At 32.6% G+C, this 24,243-nt stretch overlaps 1 protein-coding gene across 2 annotated transcripts in view; it reads right to left on the minus strand.

Moving 5' to 3' along the window:
- LOC134528103 (protein DEK) overlaps positions 1-23,866 on the minus strand; it is a 50,291-nt gene extending 26,425 nt beyond the window's left edge. The window contains exons 1-4 of one of the 2 annotated variants that reach the window (XM_063361364.1): positions 23,761-23,866; positions 4,491-4,737; positions 2,795-2,964; positions 2,134-2,288 (exon numbers count right to left, since the gene is read on the minus strand). In XM_063361364.1, the coding sequence (XP_063217434.1) occupies positions 2,134-2,288; positions 2,795-2,964; positions 4,491-4,737; positions 23,761-23,802 (614 nt within the window). In that variant the 5' untranslated portion in view covers positions 23,803-23,866. Of the gene's footprint in view, positions 1-2,133; positions 2,289-2,794; positions 2,965-4,490; positions 4,738-23,515; positions 23,689-23,760 lie in introns of those variants that run through there. The other variant, XM_063361365.1, reaches the window with a different exon arrangement.
- Between the last annotated feature and the right edge of the window lie 377 nt (positions 23,867-24,243).

The following is a 24,243-nucleotide window of genomic DNA, read 5'->3' on the forward strand; positions in this document are numbered from 1 at the left end:
ATATCACCTAAAGGCATACCTGCCAACTTGTTAGGAGTGCAAGCAGTAAGATGTCCAAATTAACAAATCTATAGCGTAAATCAGGCGCGATGTTTAAAATAAGTGATCCGGAAAACACGTGTTTATTTTGCATTGATAACACCACGTCTCTACCCAAAATACGAAAGTTAAATTAAAAATTACTGTAATTTATTAAAACTTCATTATCATGGAGACCTTGAAAGTCACGCAGCCTTTCCTTTCTTTTGGAGCTTTTTTTCCAAAAAGTAATAAATGTCTACAAGTACAGTAGAACCTCGATGATACGTTCCCGTTTCATACATTTTCCCGTGTCATACGCCGATTAATTTTGGTCCCGCCGAAAGTACTATATTTACAATGGTTTTCTTTCCCGGAACATACACTTATAAAATCAATAATTTCCCGTTTCATACGTTTTTACGAAGCGGAAAAGTCCTAACATTCAAAATTTTTTTGTTATATTCCTCCTGATAAACTACGTTTTAATGCTTTTATTTTGAAAATCGTTCATTGTTTACCTTTGCAAACGTAAGAAAATAACTTTATCACACCATAGATATGGAGTATCAGGAAGACTGTGCACTTCGCTAGTAGCATCTATGGCAAGCACCAAGCGAGACTAGTGGCGCAAACTAGCAATGATTATGAAAATGGTACACTCGCTTTGCCAAGGCACGGATCTCATATTTTGTGCATTCATTAATCTTTGAACTGAATATACCCGTTTGTTATTGTTTTCTTATGATCGGATTGTTTTGTATTTTACGTTTCTCAAGTTAAAATTTTATTGAAAATTGTTCTGTTGCATAAAGTTGTTTATAAGATGAAACAAACAAGCAAAAATTTCTAATTTTCTTTTTAGAATAGCCTATTTTGTTTTATTTCTAATTTGGGCTTTGTGACTTTCCCCCCCCCCCCCTCCAAGAAAGGACTTCATAACATTTTGTAAGGCCACTGTTTTTCATGTCAGCTTTACTTGATTATGGACTTTTTTACATTTCTGGTGGTTTTATTATATGTATATATAATGATGAATTCATATATTTCATTAATATAATGCAATTATTTACACATTATGTATTTAAGTTTAATCTGACGTGCTGGTATGCTAGATTGAAAAAAAAAAATTATATTATTGCTATTCCCTTTTCATACACTTTCCCGCATCATACACCATTTTTGTGCCCTCCGTTGAAAAGTGTATGATAGGGGTTCTACTGTATTTCTTCCACCCTCACTGGCATACCTGCAAAAGACCCTGGGAACATTTTTCGAAACAAATGCCCGGCGTGGTCGGCGACGCTGAATGGAAGGTTATGATCCACTAATCACATCACTGTCTGTTACAGTCCATGGAAAAGAAACTACTGATTTTTTTTGTTTTCTTCTGCAAGCTTCGCGTTATTTGCATGTTTCAAGCTCTTGACCTTATAGGAAATATCGTGTTTGCAGCCATGGGAAACATTAATGTCGCAACGACAAACACTACAAAACGCAAAATTAGAGCTTTTTTCACTCTTAGTAATGAAAGGAAATAATTCTGAGTAAGATGACCGAAATACCTGTCCATATTGTTTTTTACTACTCGTAGCCATTATGAAATCATATTATTTTACGTTTCGTACAAGCGCTAACTTATAAAATATTTACCGCACTCGTACATAAACGATTAAGTCGTTATCACTCGTCTCCAGCCAACCTGCTGTGTACCAACCAAACTCACAAAAATTACTTTCATGACTCTTCTGCACAAAAGATTAGCAAGATCAATTGCCATCCAGCCTGCTGTGTACCAACGAAACTTACAAAAATTAATTTCTTTTCGGAACGATTTTTCTCTGACTCCATTATTCTCATATCATCGCGGACGCCATGTTGTTAAACAATAACAAATGCTGCTCAAACAGTACATTTATAATATGGGCACTAAATTATTATACTGCATTTTTGAATAGACAAAAATCGTAAGATGTTCCGAATTTCCGTACAATTGTAATATGAATTATTTTCCGTACAAATTACGGGAAAATCGTACAAGTTGGCAGATATGCTAAAGATACATCAAAATTTAACTTTAAATATCCAGAAGTATGACTACCAACAATTACTCACTTGCTTATTATATTCTTCTTCTTTTCAAACTGATCTGACCCTTTCGCGAAGTCAAAGCCATTGAATTTCTTTATGTTATTTTTGATCAAAGTGGTTTTCCCAAGTCGGCCAAACAGCAATCTATGTAGAGGTTTGAGATTGTCTACTCTGTAGGTCTGCAAAAAAAAAAATTACAACTATCAGAATCATTTGTAGGAATAAAGTGATTTAATAAAAAGGAATGTAAATATACAATACAAAGAAACTAACACAAACTTTCTCCACGGCACTTCCAAAACAAAGTATAAAACACTAACAATTACTTACCATAAGTAAATAAATGCTACATACAAGGAAAAACCAACAGTTGGGATTGGGGACAAGTGGAAACCACCACAATCAAACTATTTGCAAGCTCATCTAATCACTTGTTGACTGGGCCAAAGACACAGGGCTACGCCAACTACACAGATCTACTAGCCGCTAGTAACAAAGTAGAACACGCAAAGGCTGACCCAATGTTTACATGTTGGCGCTACATAAATTAAAAAAAAATTCCAGTGTTAACTTCATACACTGACTGAAAATTATAAATCACATAAACCTGTAGCCTATGAAAACAAACTAGTAATGACAGTACCAGCTACTGCCCAGAGGTGGCATCGGAAAGTGTCTACCGTACCTGCAGGAATGCGTTGATGCGAGGAATCTCTCCCAGGCAGTCTCCCTTCCCTTCTGGAATATCGATGGGCACGATAGTTTGGTGCTCAGCCTTGAACTCCTCTGTGAAACGCTGGACTTTTTTACGCTCTCTTGTGCCTTCCAGCTCAAGAGGCTGATCCAGTAATGGCACTACAACAAGCATATCATAGCATATATATTTAAAAATATACATATAATTTATTTTCATTTGTAACAGGCCATCAACAGTTAAAAGCTAGTTATAAATTAATAAAACACAATGAAAAATGGTACACAGCATTCCCACACACTCACTTTAATTCATTAACCCTGAGTTTTTCCTACCCTACCAGGGAGGCAACAAATACATGATCTTCAAATTAAAGGACACTTCATGGATTTCAAACACCAAAAATAAATTTCAGAAGTTTCGTAAATAAAAGAATAGTGAAGAAAACAATTCAAATCATAAACATTATTTACTAGGATACTAGGAGTGTTTTGATCATGGTCCAATTTTTCCTGAAGACTGTAAACTACACTCAGTACTAAGCAATGGAATGTCTTCAATGGGGGGTGTTATTAGCAAGGAGTGTAGCTCATTCAGAAGAGTGAGAGGAAAGTAGGGTGAATGATTGACCCCTGGGTTGTGCTCAATTAGAGCAGTCTTCAGATCAACAAAAAAGGAAAAACAAACTGATCAGGCAGTAAACAATTATGTGCTGCTTTGTTGGAATACAAAAATAGATAATCTGGTAAATTTGTAACAAAATTGTGATACACAATAGATAAAAATACCAAGCACACTAAATGTTTAAACATAAACAATTAACCTTAAAAAAGTTGTGTACACAGCAATATGGGAACACATATATGTTTCGACACTTTAACAAAGAAATGCACACCACACACATTGTTCTCAACTATTGCTTATTAAGGTATGACTTACACCAAAATGTAGTTTAAGTATAATATTTATTTGCTCCATGGTTCAAATACTTTATGAAACATTAAAATTTAAGGACTCCAGACAAAATTCAAGCACATTTCCAGATTTTCCAAGGATGGATATTATTCAGGGGCAATTTCATTTTTTAAAGGATTCAAGGATAAGTGACCACCATGCATTACCTAAAATGTTTTCAGTGTTTAATTGGTCTACAGATATATTTCAATAAACATTTCAACAAATGTGTTTCCTCACAAAACACATAGGAATTACACTATCATCTCGAGCAAAATTATGTAACCAACTCTGCAGGTCTAAATAAGAAAACTAATATTTTTGTTTCATTTAAATTTGAAACTATTTGCCTACATTATCGTTATCAAGCAAAAAAGTATAAATATTGATCGTGTTTAAAATTAATAGAGTTGTTTGTATATCTCATATTTAATTAATTTCAGCACAAATCTGGTAAACTTGATAATTATAAATGACACATTAATTTATGATAAAATACCTGATTTTAAACACAGAGATACTAAATACCCAGTAAGAAAAATTACTAGCAGTGTTTTGCAACTAATATATTGTTTTACCCTAGTTTTCTCTGTCCGCAGGAACCCAGGTATACATTAAACGTTTTGAAAAATGAAAGACTAGCACAATAAAACATTTTATAACAATACAAAATATGATGGGTTCAAAGCAATTACATTACAAACTAATTTAGCTGTCATAATCTCATAAACACCTTTTGAAGAATCTGAAACTTGAGCATCAGTTTCAGCTGATTCATCTTCTTCTTCGTCTTCATCTTCAGTTTCCTTTTTCTTCTCCTTCCTTTTATCCTCTTTCTTCACCTCCTTTTTTGGTTCCTTGGTTTTTGTTGCCCTTTTCTTTGGAGGCACCTTTTTTCCTTTCTCGCTGGATTCATCCGAAGACTTTTCATCTGCTCCATTCTTGGTCCCCTCTACTTCATCTTTTTTGTTATCTTCAACCTAAAAATACATAATTCATTGATTTCACTAGGTGCAATATACAATAGGCCAACTGAAAGCTGATGAAAAAAAATTCTAATCTTCAAAGAAAGCAGCCATGGTTAACAAAAACTATGCTTAAAAAATATTGTAAAGAATTTAGTAGATCTAGATAAGCAAAATGGTATCAATAAGTTGTACTAACTGCAAAGAGAGGAAAAGAGGCAGAAACAGATGGACAAACCATTTCTCATTGCCTTCTCTTCGGTATATTAGTCTGTAATGCCAAAGCCCAATAATTGAAACACTCAGCTCCAGTCATACACGAGCTCGAATAGAATGGTGAACTCTTATACGAGACAACCCTCCGCAGAGTTGCTTTGAAATGAAATTTTTTTTCACGTATGATTTCACCACTCATGTTCAAGAAGATATGCACCAAAGTAATTGAGTTGTCATGTTGTGGCTAATCTGTTTTACAATGAGACAATTAACTTTTATTTCTCAAAAGTTGCACCTATGGTCTTTGATTGCAGGTTCTTGATTTACAAACACTGTGACTGATGTTATACCTTATACTGCAACTATGATTAAAAAAGAAAAATTCCACCTATGGAGATTTCAAGGCCTTAATATTTTGACATATAATAAACCTTCAAGTGCTTGCTTATGTGCTCCTTTCAGTATTATGTTTTGTAGATTAGTTCCAGTACGCAAAATAATGCAATGGGTCTGTTATATATTACTTATTTTACAAACAGGAATCAACTTCAAAATTCAATAATTTATGTATTGTACCAAAAACAGAGAATATGTATTTCTTGTATAATTACGTAGAAAAATACAAATTAGTTATGATTAAAAAGTTCACACATGGCATTTATACTGTCAAGACTCACAGCATTATTTTACTTAGCTGGCCTAACATAAAAAAATGTAAACTATAATAATTCCTAACTCCAAGTCTACAATGGGTGGATCAACGGAGACAGCTACCAATCTAACCAATGCTACCCTGCAAGATTACAAAATATATACCTATACCTATCCATAAAGATAAAATAACTGACTTAATTCACCCTGATAATTCTTTGTATATTGGTAATATCAATTAAATACATTATAAATCTATTTTTTCTAAATTTTTTTTGAGTAGTTTTTTTGTATAAATTTTTGAAAATTGCAAAAATAGCCAATTTTAGCAATGTTTTGGATCACTCAAATACTTGTAGGTTTCCAACCAATGGTGCTAGAAGGCTGCTTGACAGCTAATTTTAAAGGTTATTGAATGGGCTTCAATTTTATATGTAACATGACCAACTTCAGAAAAACAATTTTTTTTAAATTGTTTTCAATATTTTTAATATTGAATTTCTAAAAAACACCATTTTCGATTTTTTTTTTTTTAAAGTATGTTATTCCTACATATATTGGTTAGATTTGTGCCAAATTTTAAGGTGGAGAATCAATGGGATCATGAGTAAATAAAAATGAGAAATTTAGTAGATGCTTAAGGGGGCGTAGTAGATAAATAAATGCTTTAAGCATCAGTTGGACGTTATAGGTTTTTGGAAGACAACATTGAAAAATTGCAAAACAACAATCCTACATAATGTTATTTACCAACTTTATTAGCAGACGTCCCAAAATGACAATTCTCGAGCGTTGTTTCTTCCTCAGCAATTAAATGTTCGAAATTACCAAGGCAGAAGTTTTGGCTTCAAGTAACATTCAGTTTTTAATTAATGCATTTAGCTCTGGTTTAGATACCATGCCGCCTTAAGAAATAGTTGCAGCAAGGAAGAGTAGCATAATTTTACATCAAATTTTGACTTAGTAAAGTAATCAAATTTTATTGTTATAGACTAAAAATTTTTTTTTACAAATTAGAAATTACGGATAACAAATCTTACCTTACATTCATCCAGTGTTCTTTGATTAAACATTTGATCAATATGATAATACAAAGCACGTGATCTTGCTGAAAGGATGTAGCCTAAGTTATAACTGACAAAACACATAATGCTCATGAAAAAATTCTGTTTAGTATATATTTAATTATTTACAGTTTTCACTTAGGTTGTGGCATACTTCATTCAAGCAGGCGTAATGTCTCTACAATCTCTTCTTTAGTGAGTGTATAAGTTCTCCCAGTTGTTGTACAAGATTCAACCTTTTTAAGAAGATCTTCAGTTCTAATGTCTAGTATATCGGCTCTTGGTGTTGGATAAAAAAAGGAAGCAGCAGGTCCTTTGGGATGTAAAAAAAACTGACTAACTTCATTATTCTCATTATTTTTTGCCAATATACATGCAAGTCACCAGTTATATTTCACAGTAACATGTTTTGTCAGTTATAACTCAGGCTACATCTGTTCAGCAAGATCACGTTCTTTGTATTATCATGTTGATCAAATGTTTAATCAAAGAACACTGGATGAATGTAAGGTAAGATTTGTTATCCGTAATTTCTAATTTGTAAAAAAATTTTTTTAGTCTCTAACAATAAAATTTGATTACTTTACTAAGTCAAAATTTGATGTAAAATTATGCTACTCTTCCTTGCTGCAACTATTTCTTAAGGCGGCATGGTATCTAAACCAGAGCTAAGTGCATTAATTAAAAACTGAATGTTACTTGAAGCCAAAACTTCTGCCTTGGTAATTTCGAACATTTAATTGCTGAGGAAGAAACAATGCTCGAGAATTGTCATTTTGGGACGTCTGCTAATAAATTTGGTAAATAACATTATGTAGGATTGTTGTTTTGCAATTTTTCAATGTTGTCTTCCAAAAACCTGTAACGTCCAACTGATGCTTAAAGCATTTATTTATCTACTACGCCCCCTTAAGCATCTACTAAATTTCTCATTTTTATTTACTCATGAACCCATTGATTCTCCACCTTGAAATTTGGCACAAATCTAACCAATATATGTAGGAATAACATACTTTAAAAAAAAAAAAAAAAAATCAAAAATGGTGTTTTTTTAGAAATTCAATATGAAAATTTTTAAATACAATTAATAAAGTTTTGTTTTTTTGAAGTTTGTCATGTACCATATCAAATTGAAGCCCATTCAATGACCTTTAAAATTAGCTGTCAAACAGCCTTCTAGCACCATTGGTTGGAAACCTACAAGTATTTGAGTGATCCAAAACATTGCTAAAATTGGCTATTTTTGCAATTTTCAAATATTTATACAAAAAAACTACTTGAAATTTTTTTTTACAAAAAAAAATAGATTTATAATGTATTTAGTTGATATTACCATTATACAAAAAAACATGAAAATCTAAGGTGTAGAGGTTAAGAGTGAGCGACTGGTCGGAGGCGGAAGGAGGAAATGACAAAATCGTGGAGGAGCCACGGAGGCCACGAAATAGACTTGCAAACAGTTCCAGAATCTTTTCATAGAGGGCACTGTCGTACCTGGGTAGCTGCTGTCAATCAAGCAGGATTAGCTGCAGTCACTGTGTCTAGCTAGAGCGGTTGGGGCAGGGTTGGGCCGTTATGAAGAGCAAATCAGGAAAGGTTGGGGAGGGGGGAGCGAACTCGTCCTGCGACTTAGCTGGGCTGTGTAAGGCGCAAGGAGTGTGTTTGCGGGTCCGCTATTTCTGATCTGTCAAACTCAACTCGCCATAAATCAAAAACCATTTAGTCAAACGACGTCCAAATTTGTCAGTATAATTGTGAACTGTTTTGCCAACAATAATATCCGTTAATCTTCTTAATGTAAATAATTTCATTTAAATATATATAATAAACCTACGAGGCCTTAAAAAAGCTAACCGTGACTTGATGTATCTGATTTTTCATTGCGAAGTATTTTAAATAAAGAAAAGAGAATTTTTTCTGCGTGCATAATATTGCTAAATTTATAGAAATAAAAATTTTATAAGTTTCAACATCTGTTTTAAAATGCTGTAATTTAAAACAAAAATATTGCTGAATACATTTTATAGTTAGGTCTTTTGTTGCAGCCGATTTGGATAGAATTTCAAAGAAAATATACATGTTATAAGGCACGTCATCTGCAAAACGAAGAAGCAAATTTTGTTATTTGGTTTCAATTTGTATAATATTAATATATGTCTTCCAGGTAATGTAAAACACCTAACAACATTTGAATCGTTAAGTGCAGAATGTAAGTTAGCCACTTTATGCATTAACTTTTTCAAAGTGAATTTACTAATTTTCCAATTAAATTTGTTTTTATTGTGTTTATCATTATGCATTAGGAAACATCTATTTAAAAAAAAGTCAAAAGATATATTTCGAAGATAATATATTAAAAGTTTGTATTGATATTAGATACCTTTTGAAACATATTAATTTGGAATTGGTAACTTGTTGACACTGGATGATTCATTTGTGTTACTATCTCGTGTGCATCTGTAAATAGATATAAACAATCTATTTCAACAAAGCCTACAGGCGTACGTAGATTTCAAAGTGAAAGTGATTTGAAGATTTTTACAAACTCCTGGAACATTTTAAAAACTTAATGTACATAACATCCTATTATAGATATTTTACCCAATATTAAAAAATGTCCGACTAAACATTTTCTTGCATTCCAGACAGCGAAACTATTTTTAATGTTTTTTCACAACTCAATACATTCAGCATTTAATGTCTAAACGAATTTAATATTGTACCTACTAAGTAGTTATGTAATTGTTTTCAACCTTCAAAAACTACTTTTCATCCTTGCCACTAATACGTGGTCGTACACAAATATCCTTTGGACAAAGGTTTAAGGTAATATTAAAAAAAGGTAATAAAAATAAAATTAGATTAAATTGATACTTATTAAGGTTAGGTATTGTTTTTTATAATCCCAACTTCGGTTTTTATTGTTCTTTTTATCAACAATTATTTCAGCTTAACGTTTTAGGAAAAGTTTCTAAAGTTTTATAAAAATATTTGTTAAAAAAGTAATAACATTTTTTATATTTCTATCGTTTTTATTCCCACCCCACGCAGTAATGGTTTGTAACATAAAATTTACTTAGAAAAATATTTGCAACACTAAAAATGTAAACAAAAACAAAAATTAATTCCATAGAGTACATGATAAAGAGCTTTTAATTATTCTCATATTCCATACCAAAGTTTTCAAAACCCCTTGCAGCAATGGTTTGTATTATCAAGAATGTTCTTAGACAAAATGTTTTGGATGAATATTATAAGATTTAAGCACAGTTTGAACGGATTTTATGGTATGCCTAAGAAGGGAACTGTAATTTTTTTTTAATTATACCACTCTTTTTTCAGTCCCTTGCAGCTATTTTTGTGTAATCAAAATTTTTTCTACACATAAGTTTAAGATTATAATTATTAAATTAATACAAAAATCGTACGGATCCAAAGTTGTGCCCTTGCTATGATTTTTTTTTCCTTCTCCAACTCTTGTTTTTTTAACCCCTTGCAATATTGGCTCGTCTCGTAAAAAATAATTTTAGAACAAAATTATAAGTTTTACAAAAAATTTGAACTGATTTGATAGTGTTTCTTCTAAGGGAGTAATGGTTTTTTATAACTAACCCATATTTATATAACCCCTTTAAAACAGTTCGTCTAATCAAAAAATATTTTAGACTAAATTTTTAGATCAAAATTAAAAGATTAACAAAACATTTGTACAGATTTGGTAGTGTTTCTACTAAGGGCGCTTTATGAATTATTTTTAATAATTCGCCCTTATTTTTTGACCCCTTTCAGAAAACGTTTCTCTAATCCAAAAATGTTTTAGACAAACGTTTGAGATAAAAATTATAACAATAATACAAAATTTCATAGATCCGAAGTTGTGCCTACATTGGGAGCTATGATTTTTTTATTGTCCTCAAACCCTTGTTTTATCAACCCCCTGCAGTTATGGTTGGTGGTATAAAAAAATAGCTAAGACCGAAATTCAAATTTTAATACGTTCAAACGAATATGATATTTCTCATATTATGGGAGTTATAGCGATTTTTCGGGTTTTAGGAAAACCTTCCCCAATTCTACCACTTTGGTCAGATATTGTCTATTAACGAACTTGATTGAAAGTTTCCACTGTCAGAACTTATTTATCAGTTTAGAAGTGATTGGTAAAAAACTGCGGCAGTTATCGTGTCCACAAATTGTATTTGAGGTCTATGGACCATGAAACGAAAAACTATATAAAAATTTCCCATAATTCACACCGTGGGTTCGGCTACAAAAGGTAGCATTTACTTGAAATTTACCTAATAACAATCAGTGTAAATTGTGTCAGTAGTAATAAATATGCTGTGAATAAAAATTTCGTGAAAAGTTGCGTATAGAATTAGGATTAAAAGTAATGCGTACTACATAAAATATAAAAATTCATTCTAAAGGTAAAATTGTTTATTCGTCTAGCTCTGCAAATTACGTGTAAACAGTTTTGAGGGAGCATTGTTTAAATCCTATTTTAAATAATAATATTACTCAAAATAAACTATTAAAATTTTATGTTTGTTTCGTTTTCCATGAAATCTTAAAACATCGACAAATGTGCATTTGAAAAAAGAAGGGGAGGAAAGTATTTTCAGTACATAGTTGTAAGTTTGTATTGTAAAAGTAAATATGCAAGAAAGACATTTTAACTGAATCTGTTTGTAAACACCAAACTGAATTTTCCTTATGTGTGGTTGGCCTGAAATTGGCGAAGAAACATGTTAAGCAAAGATGTAACTCGTTGGATCACATATTGTAGAACCAAATGTATTGTTATCATTAGTTTTGCATGAATTTATCACAAAATTACATAAATTAAATATGATATATTTGTTAAGTAACATAACAAGTATGCTGACAATATTTATATGTTGTCGTCGTATTGTTTTAAATGGAAAATTACCATGTTAGGTTCAGCCATTGTTTTAATTTAAAATCGTAATTTTTCAGAGTACACCATCGTGCCAGTTATCAATTGTAATATATTGACATAGTTTGACATAGTCTGTAGTCTTGTTGTAAACGAAATACGTTAAACAAAGTTTCTGGGCATAAAATTTCATAAACTGAATTCAATTTCTGTGTTATAATAAGCACATGATAAAGAAAGATAAAAAAACGCAAAGGTCTCGTTGCGACCTCAGCTTATCATCCTTAATTAAAGTAGTAAAGTAACATACCAAAATTCGGTGTGTAAATAAATGCATTTTTGTTGTCAATTCCATTTGTTTTTTTCTAGTGTTTTAGTTGCAGAGCAAATCGAAAACAAAACATCATCATTTCAATAGTCAGTCTGCTAGCAAAAATCTCCCAATTGTAAATATACGTGGTAAATTATGATATTGTATTAACACAAATAATACAAATAATTTGTAACAAAACGTATAATTAATGATGTGGTAGTTAAATTGCGTGAATGAGCCTATGGTGAACCTAGCATCCAACCAAAATGTGGTCAGTACACACTTCAAACTTTCTTGTACGAAAATGTGTACCTTTAAATATTTCGAATGCATATTTGGAAGTTGTGTTTGAACCAGTTGGAGTTTATTCGCTCAATATTAATTGTTTAGGCATAAGGGAAAATAATGAAGGCAAAATGGAAATATAGTTGTTAAGAGGACTACGTCATTATTTTAGCGACATGATGCAAAACAGACAATATTTCTTCGAAAGGCGATCCGAGATTTTTTGCATTCTGACGTTGCCGGGGATCTCCCGTTCCCCCCGCCCTTCTCATTCCGTCGCTTCTGCATCCTTCAGGGCATGCAGATGACAACGGGCGCCCAGTTACAAGTCTGCCCTCGGGGTATGAGACTCGTGTACCCTACTCATAAATTTTTTATTTATTCATCCACTTAGACATCATTATTTTCAAATTACTTTGTTACTTTTGCTGTTTACATCGTTTCACCTTTAATCGTCCCTGTGGCAAGTTATATCATATATTTGCGAATATAAAATAGGTACTACGTTTAGTTTTTAAAATTACTTTTACGAGATGTAAAGAAGTAGGCCTACACTCGTTCATGGGATAGACTATATACCATTTGAAGCCAAAAGCTTGTAACGGCATGAGTTTAGGTGTGTGTGTGTGTGTGTGTATGTATATATATATATATATATATATATATATATATATATATATATATATATATATATATATATATATATATATATATAATTACGAACATTCCCTTGATATTGTAATGCAAAGGTGTAGAACTAACATAAATAAACCAAAGAAATACTACCACTTACGCAAGTTATTAAACAATGAATTCAACTCTAATTTTTATGAGTGCTGTTGATAACGTTCCAACGATCACAATATGTGATAACCTGTGATCACGTTAACAGTGTCTCTTCTCTTACACACATATATATATATTGTCTTCGCAAACCCAACGTCTTTCAGAAATGATAAAAACTTTACGTCCATTATAGAACGCACAGTGCGGCATATTAACGAGGAGTGATGACGGACAAAATCTAATCTGCCATGTTCCTGGCAGCGTAGTGGCTCTAGATTGTTACTTATTCAACTATATGCCCTCACCACTGACCTACACGGTATACCTTCCCACTCTTTGTACCATGGCTGTTACCCTGATGATGGAGATTACAATTTATGGCGAAAGAGTAGCAAGATTAACAACATTAACACTGCTTTAATCTTTAAGTTGAGTCACTTCAATACAGTACGTAAACAGCATTGTAATAATATAACTTTATCATGTCACAAAAATTAAAAAATATAAGAACTAGTGGAACACTAGCTTTTTTGAACTGAAATAAAATTGGTAAATAAGCATTTTAAGAACTTTTGTCTTTAACTTCCGTTACGTAATTCTCCATGATGCTTTCAAATGCTTGCTTCAGAAAAGTTTTAATTTACAATACAGTACTGTGCAGATTTAAATTCAGTCAGACATCTCGGTCTGTTTTAATTTGCACACTACCGTTATCATATTAATGAACGGCCAGACAGAACTATGAAAGCATCCGTTGCAGTCAGTGTTGCAAGTGATTGGTCCAGTAGATTGTGAGTTCTGCATATGTATTTAAATCTAATTTTGTCAACTTATTGAAGGGAGGTGAATTATTTTATTGTGACAGTGAATAAGTGCAATGTTGCAAGTATAAGTTCAAGGCAAGGAAATGGTAAACACTGCCAGGGCCGCTGAGAGAATTTGTGGGCCCCTGGACAGCTGGGGTAGTAGGCCCCCTTCCTTTTTTTTTCCATACCACTACTACGTACTACTTATACCATAAATATATATGGTATCATAAAATTGCATCCTTCATTTGCACATACATAACGATTTCCTAGTTACGCAAAAAAGAGAGCATTTGCATGTATTATCTCAGTGCACTTTTACATTGTTAATCCCATCAATATACAAATAATATTTAATTTTGATGTATATTCTGCTAAAAAAATCTTAAATGGTAATCAGAAATTGCATTATAATATGAGTGTTTAAAATACGTAAGTATAATAATTTATTCTAAATATAAATATTATTAAAATAATTTAAGTAATAATAAATTTTATTATTTCGAAAATATGAAACACATTGAACCACGTTCATTACATTGAAAAATTTGTAATACATATTGATAATTAATACAAATTAATTTAATACCCTTAGTTCGATGTAAAATCATAAATGACGTGCATTTTAAATAACAATGATATATATATTTTACATCCTACTAAAACATAATTCAAATGTCATATACTATATAAAAATGTCTAAATTTAATAACACTGCAAAATGTTTTACGACAGAACAGTCATTACTTCATATCGAAACACTACATTCAGAATAATCATACACTGTAGTATATTATTTAAAATTTTAAACATATAATGCATTTAAAAGGATTATGCTACTCAATAATATTGATTTACAAACAATTAAATAGTTCAGAAGTAATCACAACAAATCTGTTTTCCGTGCCTTTTTCAAAGCAAAATCGTTAATTACATCGTCGTAGTTCAATGACCGAGCGAGATCAGGCTCTAAGGCAAGCAAGGTGAGCCCACTAATCCCTTCCTGAGACATGGATGAGCGATGTACATTTTTTATTTCCTTCATTTTGCTGAAGGACCCTTCGCTTCGGAAACTGTCACGGGAATTGTGCAGAACACTCGAACAGCGATACACACGTTTGGAAATAAACTATCCAATTTTAATCTCCATAGTGTGTTTAAAAGCTTCATTTGTTTCAACTGGTTTGGACCAATATTTGAAACATTAATTGATTTGAGATGTTTCATTTCATTAGATATCTCCATGACACCCCCTCCAGCCAGGGCCCATCACCACATTCTTTACTTCAGAAGGGCGAGTCTAAATGGCACTGACCCCAAGAGGAGGGGGTGTACTGGACCAAGCAAACCTATTGTGCTCGTACCTGGCGTTCCCATTTTGGTGTGAACTGAATGTTACACAGGAACACATAAAACACACACACACATATAGTACAAGATGTTTTAATAGCAGGGGAAAAATGTTTTTCCAGCCATTTATTTTCCACTTCCCAGCCGGGCGCCCGGGCCCCTAAGGCTACCGGGCCCCTGGGCATTTGCCCCTTTTGCTCCCCCCTCTCGGCGGCCCTGAACACTGCATCAAAACACAATCACAATAACACGAAATGGTTCATCGGGACACGACTAAGCTTCGAGGCGGGGCTAATAGTACAATATAAACCAACTTAGCAGCTTGGTACGCTGTTGATAATATGTAACATTGATAATATTTACTCAATCACTGAACTGTTTGTTAGTGCTACATTCGTTTAGTCACAAGCTATTTATTGGTTGCCGCAAAAAAAAAAAAAATCTGTTTTCACGAAATGTATTTTCCTCAATATAATAACGGTAATGCAAAGGGGCCGATTTATAATTATGCTGCTTTTCAAAAATGTTCTGTGGTTATATCATTTCTTGAAAACTCATGCCAGTTTTGCGCATCTGGCGAGACAGCTACAGGAATACGGAATTGTATGATCGATGCTATAGGACTTATTATAACAAAGCGTGGGCGAACCGAGCATACTATGGACAACACAACGACGACAGCACTAACAAACACAGAAGTTTTTCAATGACAGAGGTTGCGACGTTTCGGGAACTAACATCTGTTCCCGCCATCAGGCACAAACAAACTGTTTGTGCCTGATGTTATTGAAAAACTTCTGTGTTCGTTAGTGCTGTCGTCGTTGTGTTGTTCACAGAATTTTTTTTTTCATCGTTGTCTTTATGTGTTTGCTGCGTTGTCCAGCTTTTCTGTCTGCTTGCATCCAATCTGTCTCACTGTATGTCCACTGTGTTCGTCTGTGTTTAATACATTTTTTTTAATAAGTTCCTTTCACGGAATTCTTGTGCTCTCTAGTGTTTTTGAGGTTAAATATTTGGTCTGTGATGTTTTCGTTGTATTGTCCATATTTATTTTTATTTTCCTTGCTGGTTCAGACTGTGTTCGAATACATCTGACTCAGTCTTGTTTTTCTTTTAAATTATTTTTTTCTGTTGTTAATATTTTATTTATTTATTTGGTTTTCGGAGGTTTTTAGATGACTAACAGTTCAAAACATAAATGGCGTTGTCCAAAATAATTAACTAAATCGTGGTTGTTATAGTAGTATTACAACCAGGCACTATAAGACACTCACATCCGCGCTTATTGTATATTGTAATTTTTATGCTATTGTAAAACAAACTTTTTTGTTTTGTACATTTTATGCTAATTCTGTTTAATATTTTCGTTTTGGTGCTACCTGTTCATTTGTTCTGGGGTATGTTTAGTTAGCAGTGTATAGATTAATATAGAGAAAAATGTTTTGTGGTTCGAATCTTCATGGAGACGCGGTTTCTTTAAAGTTAACTAGGGTCTATTTTCTTTAAAATTCCATTAACGTATTTTTAGTAAAAACCAGATATATAAACAAGTTTTAATTGTAATTTTTGTAATTTAAATTGTTGTAGTGTTATTTGAAAGCAGTGTACTTCGCCAGTGTTCAGGCCATATGCACTTATTTCAGATGAAAACCAAGATAAAAAATTTTTCCAAATAAATGACAAACTGTCGTTGAAATTAATAGTGTAGTTAGGATGATTATATAAAACAATAGAGACTTCAGTAACACGTGCATTACAACTATGCCATAATAACAACTTCCGTGACATCACGTGTGTGATAATAATTTTACGAAAATATAGCAGTACGCATTCAGAAATGTTAATAAATTTAACTAAAATACAAGTTGTATACTAAAATAGTTGCAGCAAAGTCTTAGCATCGTTAACGAAGTGCCTATTTAGTTACGAGCAGTTTTCTGAGCAAGGGAGTTTAAGTATATACCTACTTATTTATGAAACAGCTATGCAAGTAATGATTAGGCCCGTTTGACCGTGACACGCAAACGTATACGTATCACGAAAAGGGAAACGTAAGACCCTTTAAGTTCGTTCTACATTCACACGTAAGTGTACACATATTCGCATCCGCAAGTGTAAGAGAGATGGAGAAATGGGCAATGCCGAACTCTTGTGCATGCGTTCTTCCATGCAGCTAATAGCAATGCACTATTTTATCACTACGTATACCATGTGCATGTCCATTTTATTCTTGTTTTTGAATATTAGGGTCCGCGGTGGTCGATGGGTCAGACCCCTCGCCTCCCACCAAAGCGATCTGGGTTCGATCCCAGCGGACCAGAAGCCCGGAATTTCGCACGTAGGAATCGTTCCGATTTCGTGGCTGGCGGGGTTTCTCGGGGATCTCCCGTTTCCACCGCCCCACTCATTCAAGCGCTTCGCCATTGCAGGACTTCATTGCTTTCATCCCTTAGGGCACGCAGATGCCTACAGGCGCCCAATAACAAGTCTGCACACGGGGTACGATACCCTACCCTCAGGTACCCTCCCCATACGATATTTATGTATTTGCTAGTTATTTCCGCTTTATTATTTAAGACGTAATTTTTTCTGTCTGGAATATCAAAAAAGTCTAGTTTGGTGTACACCTCTCTTTCGGGAATACCAGTTTTGAACGGCGAAAAAAGGCTAGGTAATGATAATGGCTCAAGTGAAAAAAAAATGTCAATAAACAAACAGAAGCATATTTGCGGCACACTTTTAACGAATGGAAATATTTAGTTTTAGAGCTAGATTAAGCGCGAAATTCCAACAAGTAATGCCTTCGGCATGTCGGTTAGTCTACATACATCGTGACTTTAAAACCGGTGGATGTAGAAATGATTTTATGAAATCTAGGTTGTTTACCTTGTTTGTTATGTGCTAATTCACACAATTTTATGTTTTTATACAGTGTGATATATAAAACTTATTTATTTAAAACCAAAAGTGACATTTCAGTACATTGATAAATTTACCGTGAAATACAGACAAGCTAATTGTTTAAGTTTTATCAAAACGAAGCCGAATGTGTTGTGTATAAATGCATTCCGAGATGTAAAAATTACAGTAAGTGATTAATCATACATTACCGTTCGTGTGGTACGATATTTGACATATACATATTTAAGTGCCCAGACGCGCGAGTAACAAGCACCTAATCAGTTACGTGAATACGAGATGCAGTGATATGCAATACAACCAGTCAAGAAATCTATTCGCGAAATTCAGACGTCTCTAATTATAAGCCGTTTGACTAGTTAAATGCATAAAACAGAAGTCATCATGCACAATTCAACGTAAACTAAACATAAAAACCGATGCATGTTTAAAATTTCACGTTTGATCTTGTTTACAATGATGTTGCTGACGTCAGTATTTTTTACGCTTATTGGCGCAAGTTTTGTTATGTTTCTGTGAAATCCGTACTCTGTAGAACGAGCTGACGGAGTACCGTAAATGGTCGTCTTGCGTTTACGTTTGCGTGTCATTACATAACGGGCTTTAATGATAACAAGGTTTACTGTCACTGGCCATGAAGGCGTACTGAGAGTAGGGAGGCAGATGTGTGAGATAAACAAAATTGTAAGTGAACAGGGAAAAATAAGGTAACGTTAATAAAAATTAATTATAAATAATTCAATATGATTACTAATTATCTCTTTGAACATAGAAGCTGTTGATGCAAGTTTCTTTCAGCTGGCACAAGGAACTAGAACGACAGCACTGATACACTCTGCACTTCCATGGTTCAGTGGTCAGAAAGAGGCAGGTAACAAGGCACTGCCCCCTTTCCTGATCTTGAAAAGAGATAAGCGGCTTAGCGCGGTCTCGCCAGACCCCACTACGAGCAGGTAGTACCTGGTTCAGGGAAGTTCCCGCTGCTCAATCCTTAGCAGCACTGTTCAGCGCTCTTCAGCGCGTATTATTTTTAAACGGCTGCGTGTAAAATTCGAAAAACAACGCGAAATTGGACTTTTAACTAACCTTCGATTAGAGTTTCCAGGCAGTGCACAGACATATGTTAGGTATCAAACGATGCAGTATTCTTTCTACTGTATAATAGTTTAACTTACATTTTGATTCGTCGAATACGAACTTATGTGGAAATAGTTTCACAGACGTCTGCACTTGCTACGTGTGAAAAATTGGTAACATTAACTGATCTTCATTTGGCTTTCCCAGATATAGCTCTGACGTATTTTAGCCTTAACAAATATACATGGTGCTTTGTCTCTATAAGGGCTTCATCCCATCTCTATACAATATGTTAGTAACGTGTAAGAGGCGATTTCATAAAAGACTGCTATTCTGCATTATGCAGATATTTATAATTTAATTATTTTATGATAGAATTTATGCACCTATTAACAAGAAATTTTATTTTAGTAAACAAGAAGGTTACATGTATATATAGTCAACGCGTCAGACACGAGACTTTTTAAAATTCTGTATAAAACTGCTTTAAATTGTTAAAACTTAATGTTTAATATCTCAATTAAAATGTTATGAAAAATTTCGAAACTACGTACAGACAACAACAGTAGCTAAATAAAACTTTTGACAAAATTTCATTCCAATATGCAGAAAAAATTTTTACTATCGCTCACTCTTAAGGCCTCTGGTTGATTTCATATGGAATGACCTAAAAGTTAATTTTTAGAAATCACATATCGTAGATCTCAGATTGCACACAATATTCCTAGCAGAATTATTACTCAAGATGAATAATTTAATTAATTGTTATATCTAAATGGTTCTGACAAATCTGTGCAATATCTATCCATTTATTCGGAGCAGCTCTCTCTCTTCAAAAGCATTTTTCATGATAGCAAGCATTTTTTTCAGATTCCACATGCAAGATGGCCAAACTGAAGGGTGCAGATAAGTCGACTTCCATTACAAAAACGGTCTAGTCACACATGATGGTTCCACAGAATGGTTCCAGCATACGAAAACTGCATTCTGTTCTGTTCGAGATAATACCACATGACTTCGAACTCATGTGCAACTAAAAACTCAAACATAGGGCCCCAGGAAACCTAAAAAGCATAAAATGTTGCGATAAACATAGTGGCTAGAGCATGAACATTTTTTCAACAATTAACCATATCTGCTAAGGGAAATAAAGCCAAGAGGAATTTGCTGATTTGCATTTGGTAGCTGCTGATGATCATTGAAAACTTTTAGACATTACTGACTAATAAAATTAGTGACATGTGCAATAGGAATTTGTAGACTCCATACATTTATTTATAAGTAACTGTAATTTTTAATAATACTATTAAATAAAATATTCATGTACATAATGTTATGAACAAAATTACCATAAAATACATAGGTACAAATAGAAAAGCTCATACACAAGCTATACTTGATACAGGCTAATATATCTTGAAAATATATTTTATCTACTGCTACAAATAATTACAAAGTTCCTACTACGAACATCTGCCGATGATGATTTGGTATCTGGATGGCCAAGGCCATGTTGACAGCTTTAGTTAATTTCAATTAGAGTGGCGTACCGACCAGTTCCAATCTGCATCGTGCACTATTATCAGTTGTTATGGATCAAAATGACATGAACCAATCAAAGGTTTGCTAAGCATAATAACAGGTGATAAGTCAATAATTATAAAATGTTTTGATAATCCTATTATATCAAAATACTCAAACATATACTCTAATGTCAAAAAAAAAAAAAAAAACTAATAATTTACAAGCTACATGCCTTACATGACATACCTACATTCACCTATGGCAGGAAAGAGAGTAAATAGTGAAAGTCATTGCTTATTACAAACAAAATAGGTACTAATATGGTTTGATTTAAGGAAAAAGGTTTTCAAATTACAACTGAACGTATTGGGAACGCCAATGAATATTTTTTAAAACATATTAAGAGAGCCATGAAATACTTCAAGAAGTTTACTGTTTCAATGGGTCATTGATTAGGTTTATATGTTATGGGTAAATATCCAGTTGAGCGGTATTTGCGGAAAAAAAAAAATGTTAAAAATCTGAAAATACTTTTATTATATGCTCTTTAAATTTCTCTTTTCATTAAAGCTGGCGGAGTTAAGAAATTCCATATATGTTAGGAGATATTGCCGTTCTTAATTTTGCTATAGAAGACCTGTGTAATCATTTGACCGTCGCAATTTTGGTTATTTTGTCGTGTGTTCGTGAATGCCTAATTAATAATTAAAATGGTCAATTAGGTCAGGTCAGGTCAGCTAAATTATAAATACTTTCAAACTAAGTGGACATTAAAAATAATGTGCATTAATTTTAATGGTTGTTTAGTTTTAAAGTATTTATAATGTAACTGACCTGACCTAATTGACCATTTTAATTATTAATTAGGCATTCACGAACACACTGCAAAATAAAAAAATGGCGGCGGTCGAATGATAAACACAGGTCTTGTATGCAAAATAAGAACTGCGATATCTCCTTAAGTATTTGGAATTTCTTATCTCCGTCGGGTTTAATGAAAAGTGGAAGTTAAAGAGCATAGAATAAAAGTATTTGCGGAATTTTTAATTTTTTTTAACAAATATCGCCCAACGATGAAAATTAAAAAATTCGACAACTCCTTAAGTATTTTCTAATTTTAACATTTTTTTTTTCACAAATACCGCTAAACTACATATTTACCATGTTATGTTTGGTAGAATACATGATATAGTATAACATCAAAGGTTTGGTTACCTACTATTGATGTAATGAATATTTACATATATTCTTATATTTCTTAACATTTGTGTTCACAAAATTCATGCAAATATTTTGCAAATATACCAGAAAAACATTTTATTTGTGAAAATAATATTAAATATGACCAAATTATTAATTTCTTAGCAGTTTTAATAAAAAGGTTTTTTCATACGCCTTTTTTTAAAAAAAGATAACTAGTTAATAAATAAATTAAATTATATTTTTAATCAGTCTTTACTTAAACATCAGGCAATGGGAAATAAAGCTTGAAACTTAGCACTAAAAACATTAATCAACTTTTCACTAGAAAATAAAAAAAATAATAACAAAAACATATTCTTCTCTTAAATCTTTTATCTGTCATACACATTCCAGAAGTGACATCTGTTTAATGCCATTTGGTGGGAAGAGGAGGTCAAAGCAAGTGTTCTAACTGCATTTTGTTTTCCTTTTCCGCATTTTCCTAGTTCACATAACTCGGTTTTATGCATTGATTTCAAATAATTTCTCATAGCCATTGTAGTTATTCCTTATCGTGAATATTCACTGTTACACAAGTTGCCTCTAGCTTAGCATTGGAAAGTGTGCAATAACTAAATTTCCCTAGAATTTTATTTATTCATCTTAACAAATCACTAATCACACACTAACTTCAAATTTCAATTGTTCCAGTTTTCAATCTGATATTAAATAAACAAAAGACCAGATTATTTAGTAAATTCCAAAGACGCAAACTGTGAAAAATGAGTTGATTCACCGGTAGGCCTAGTACCAGCAGGTGATGCTAAGGCGAGCATCATTCGTGCCAACAATTCATACCAACCAAGGATTTGAAAATTGAATATTCACATTCGTTAAATAAGCAACAGATATTCACATTTGAAAATTCCTAAAATTTAACATTTGTTACATCATTATTGCCTACATTTAATCTACTGTGAATTCAGGTGAACAGTGGTTAGGTTAGCTGTAATTGGTAGGTAAATCCTTTTTTTTAATCAGTGAGGTACTACAATCATCACTTCGCATTAATCCTACGTGTGGTTAAAAAATTTTTTGTTTAATAAACTAATTTCCAAGAAGCTACTGTCAAAATTTACCCAGCAGGGAATCAGCAGTTTCATTGTGACATGGGCATTGTGGATCAGTACAATAATTGTCTGCGGCTGCATTGAGATGCACTATCTCTGTGCTAGCGGCTAAACTTTACTTATTGTGCTACGTTTATATGCAGTGCACCAGCTTTGCAGTATGGAATTTTTATAATCCTAATCAAAATAACATCTTTGATAACTACTTAAATGCCAAAATAGAAAATTCAAAAAGTAACAAAAATTAAATATGGTCAATTCAAGTTTACAATAAAGATTTTTAATATAGTTTGTACCTTATGATTTGTCAGTGCATTAAATTTATTAATTAAAGTTTTCAAACGCCCCATAAAAAGTATCATACAGGATATAAACAGAAAATAATCTTTCTTTAATAAAGCATGTATTTTGAAAACATAGTCCAAAAAATTTAAGATACTGTTACTGACTAAAATGTGAATTTACTTTGAATCACCACACTCCCGCGATATATTTATCGCTAAAACCACCTTAATAATAACATAACCTCTTAAATACCACCTCCCTGACACCAACATTTCTTAAGTATAGTACTAAATAAAACTTAACACCTTCATAATGGTTATCAACTTGCAAACACCACCAAACACGCAAGCCCAAAACCACAACTACACTCCCGCGTTTTCTACTAACGGTTTACGAGAACCCGCCTTCGCCATCTTGGTAAACATTAAGAACAAGCCATCAACAATACAGGTTTTGCATGTGCTATTATTAATGATAATAAAGTAACCCCGTAAATAAATCGTAAAATAAAAGAAAATAATTTAATACTGCAAACATTGTATCCCGGTACCTTGACATCTTCGTCCTTCACACTATCTTTATCCGAAGACATTTCAGCGCACACCACAATTTCCAATATGGCGGTAAACAACTTGGCGCTTCTAGTTGAACCAATAGAAAATTATATTTCCTTACCCGCCAAAACAAATAAGTGAAAATTATTTTTTTGATCAAACTTTAAATTAATATTTCATTAATTTTATATTTATTTTTGTTTGCAATAGTTAATATTTTTGTCAAATTATTAAACGAAAAATCATTATCATAATATACGATTTTATTATTTCAACATGGATTATGCATTATAAAAAAGCAAAAGAAAAATCCAACTAAAAAAGTAAATATCAGGAAATGTATATAAAGACACATTTCTAAGTAATTTTATTTATAAAATGACATTGATGTAATTATTTTCGGTTGTTTGATATATTTATTGTATTAAAAAAACAGGGAGTATTTGTGGGAATTAAATATTTTAAAGATACAAGAAGAA

The sequence above is a fragment of the Bacillus rossius genome, chromosome 1 (assembly GCF_032445375.1).
Source record: "Bacillus rossius redtenbacheri isolate Brsri chromosome 1, Brsri_v3, whole genome shotgun sequence".
In the NCBI taxonomy this organism is placed as follows: Eukaryota; Metazoa; Arthropoda; class Insecta; order Phasmatodea; family Bacillidae; genus Bacillus; species Bacillus rossius.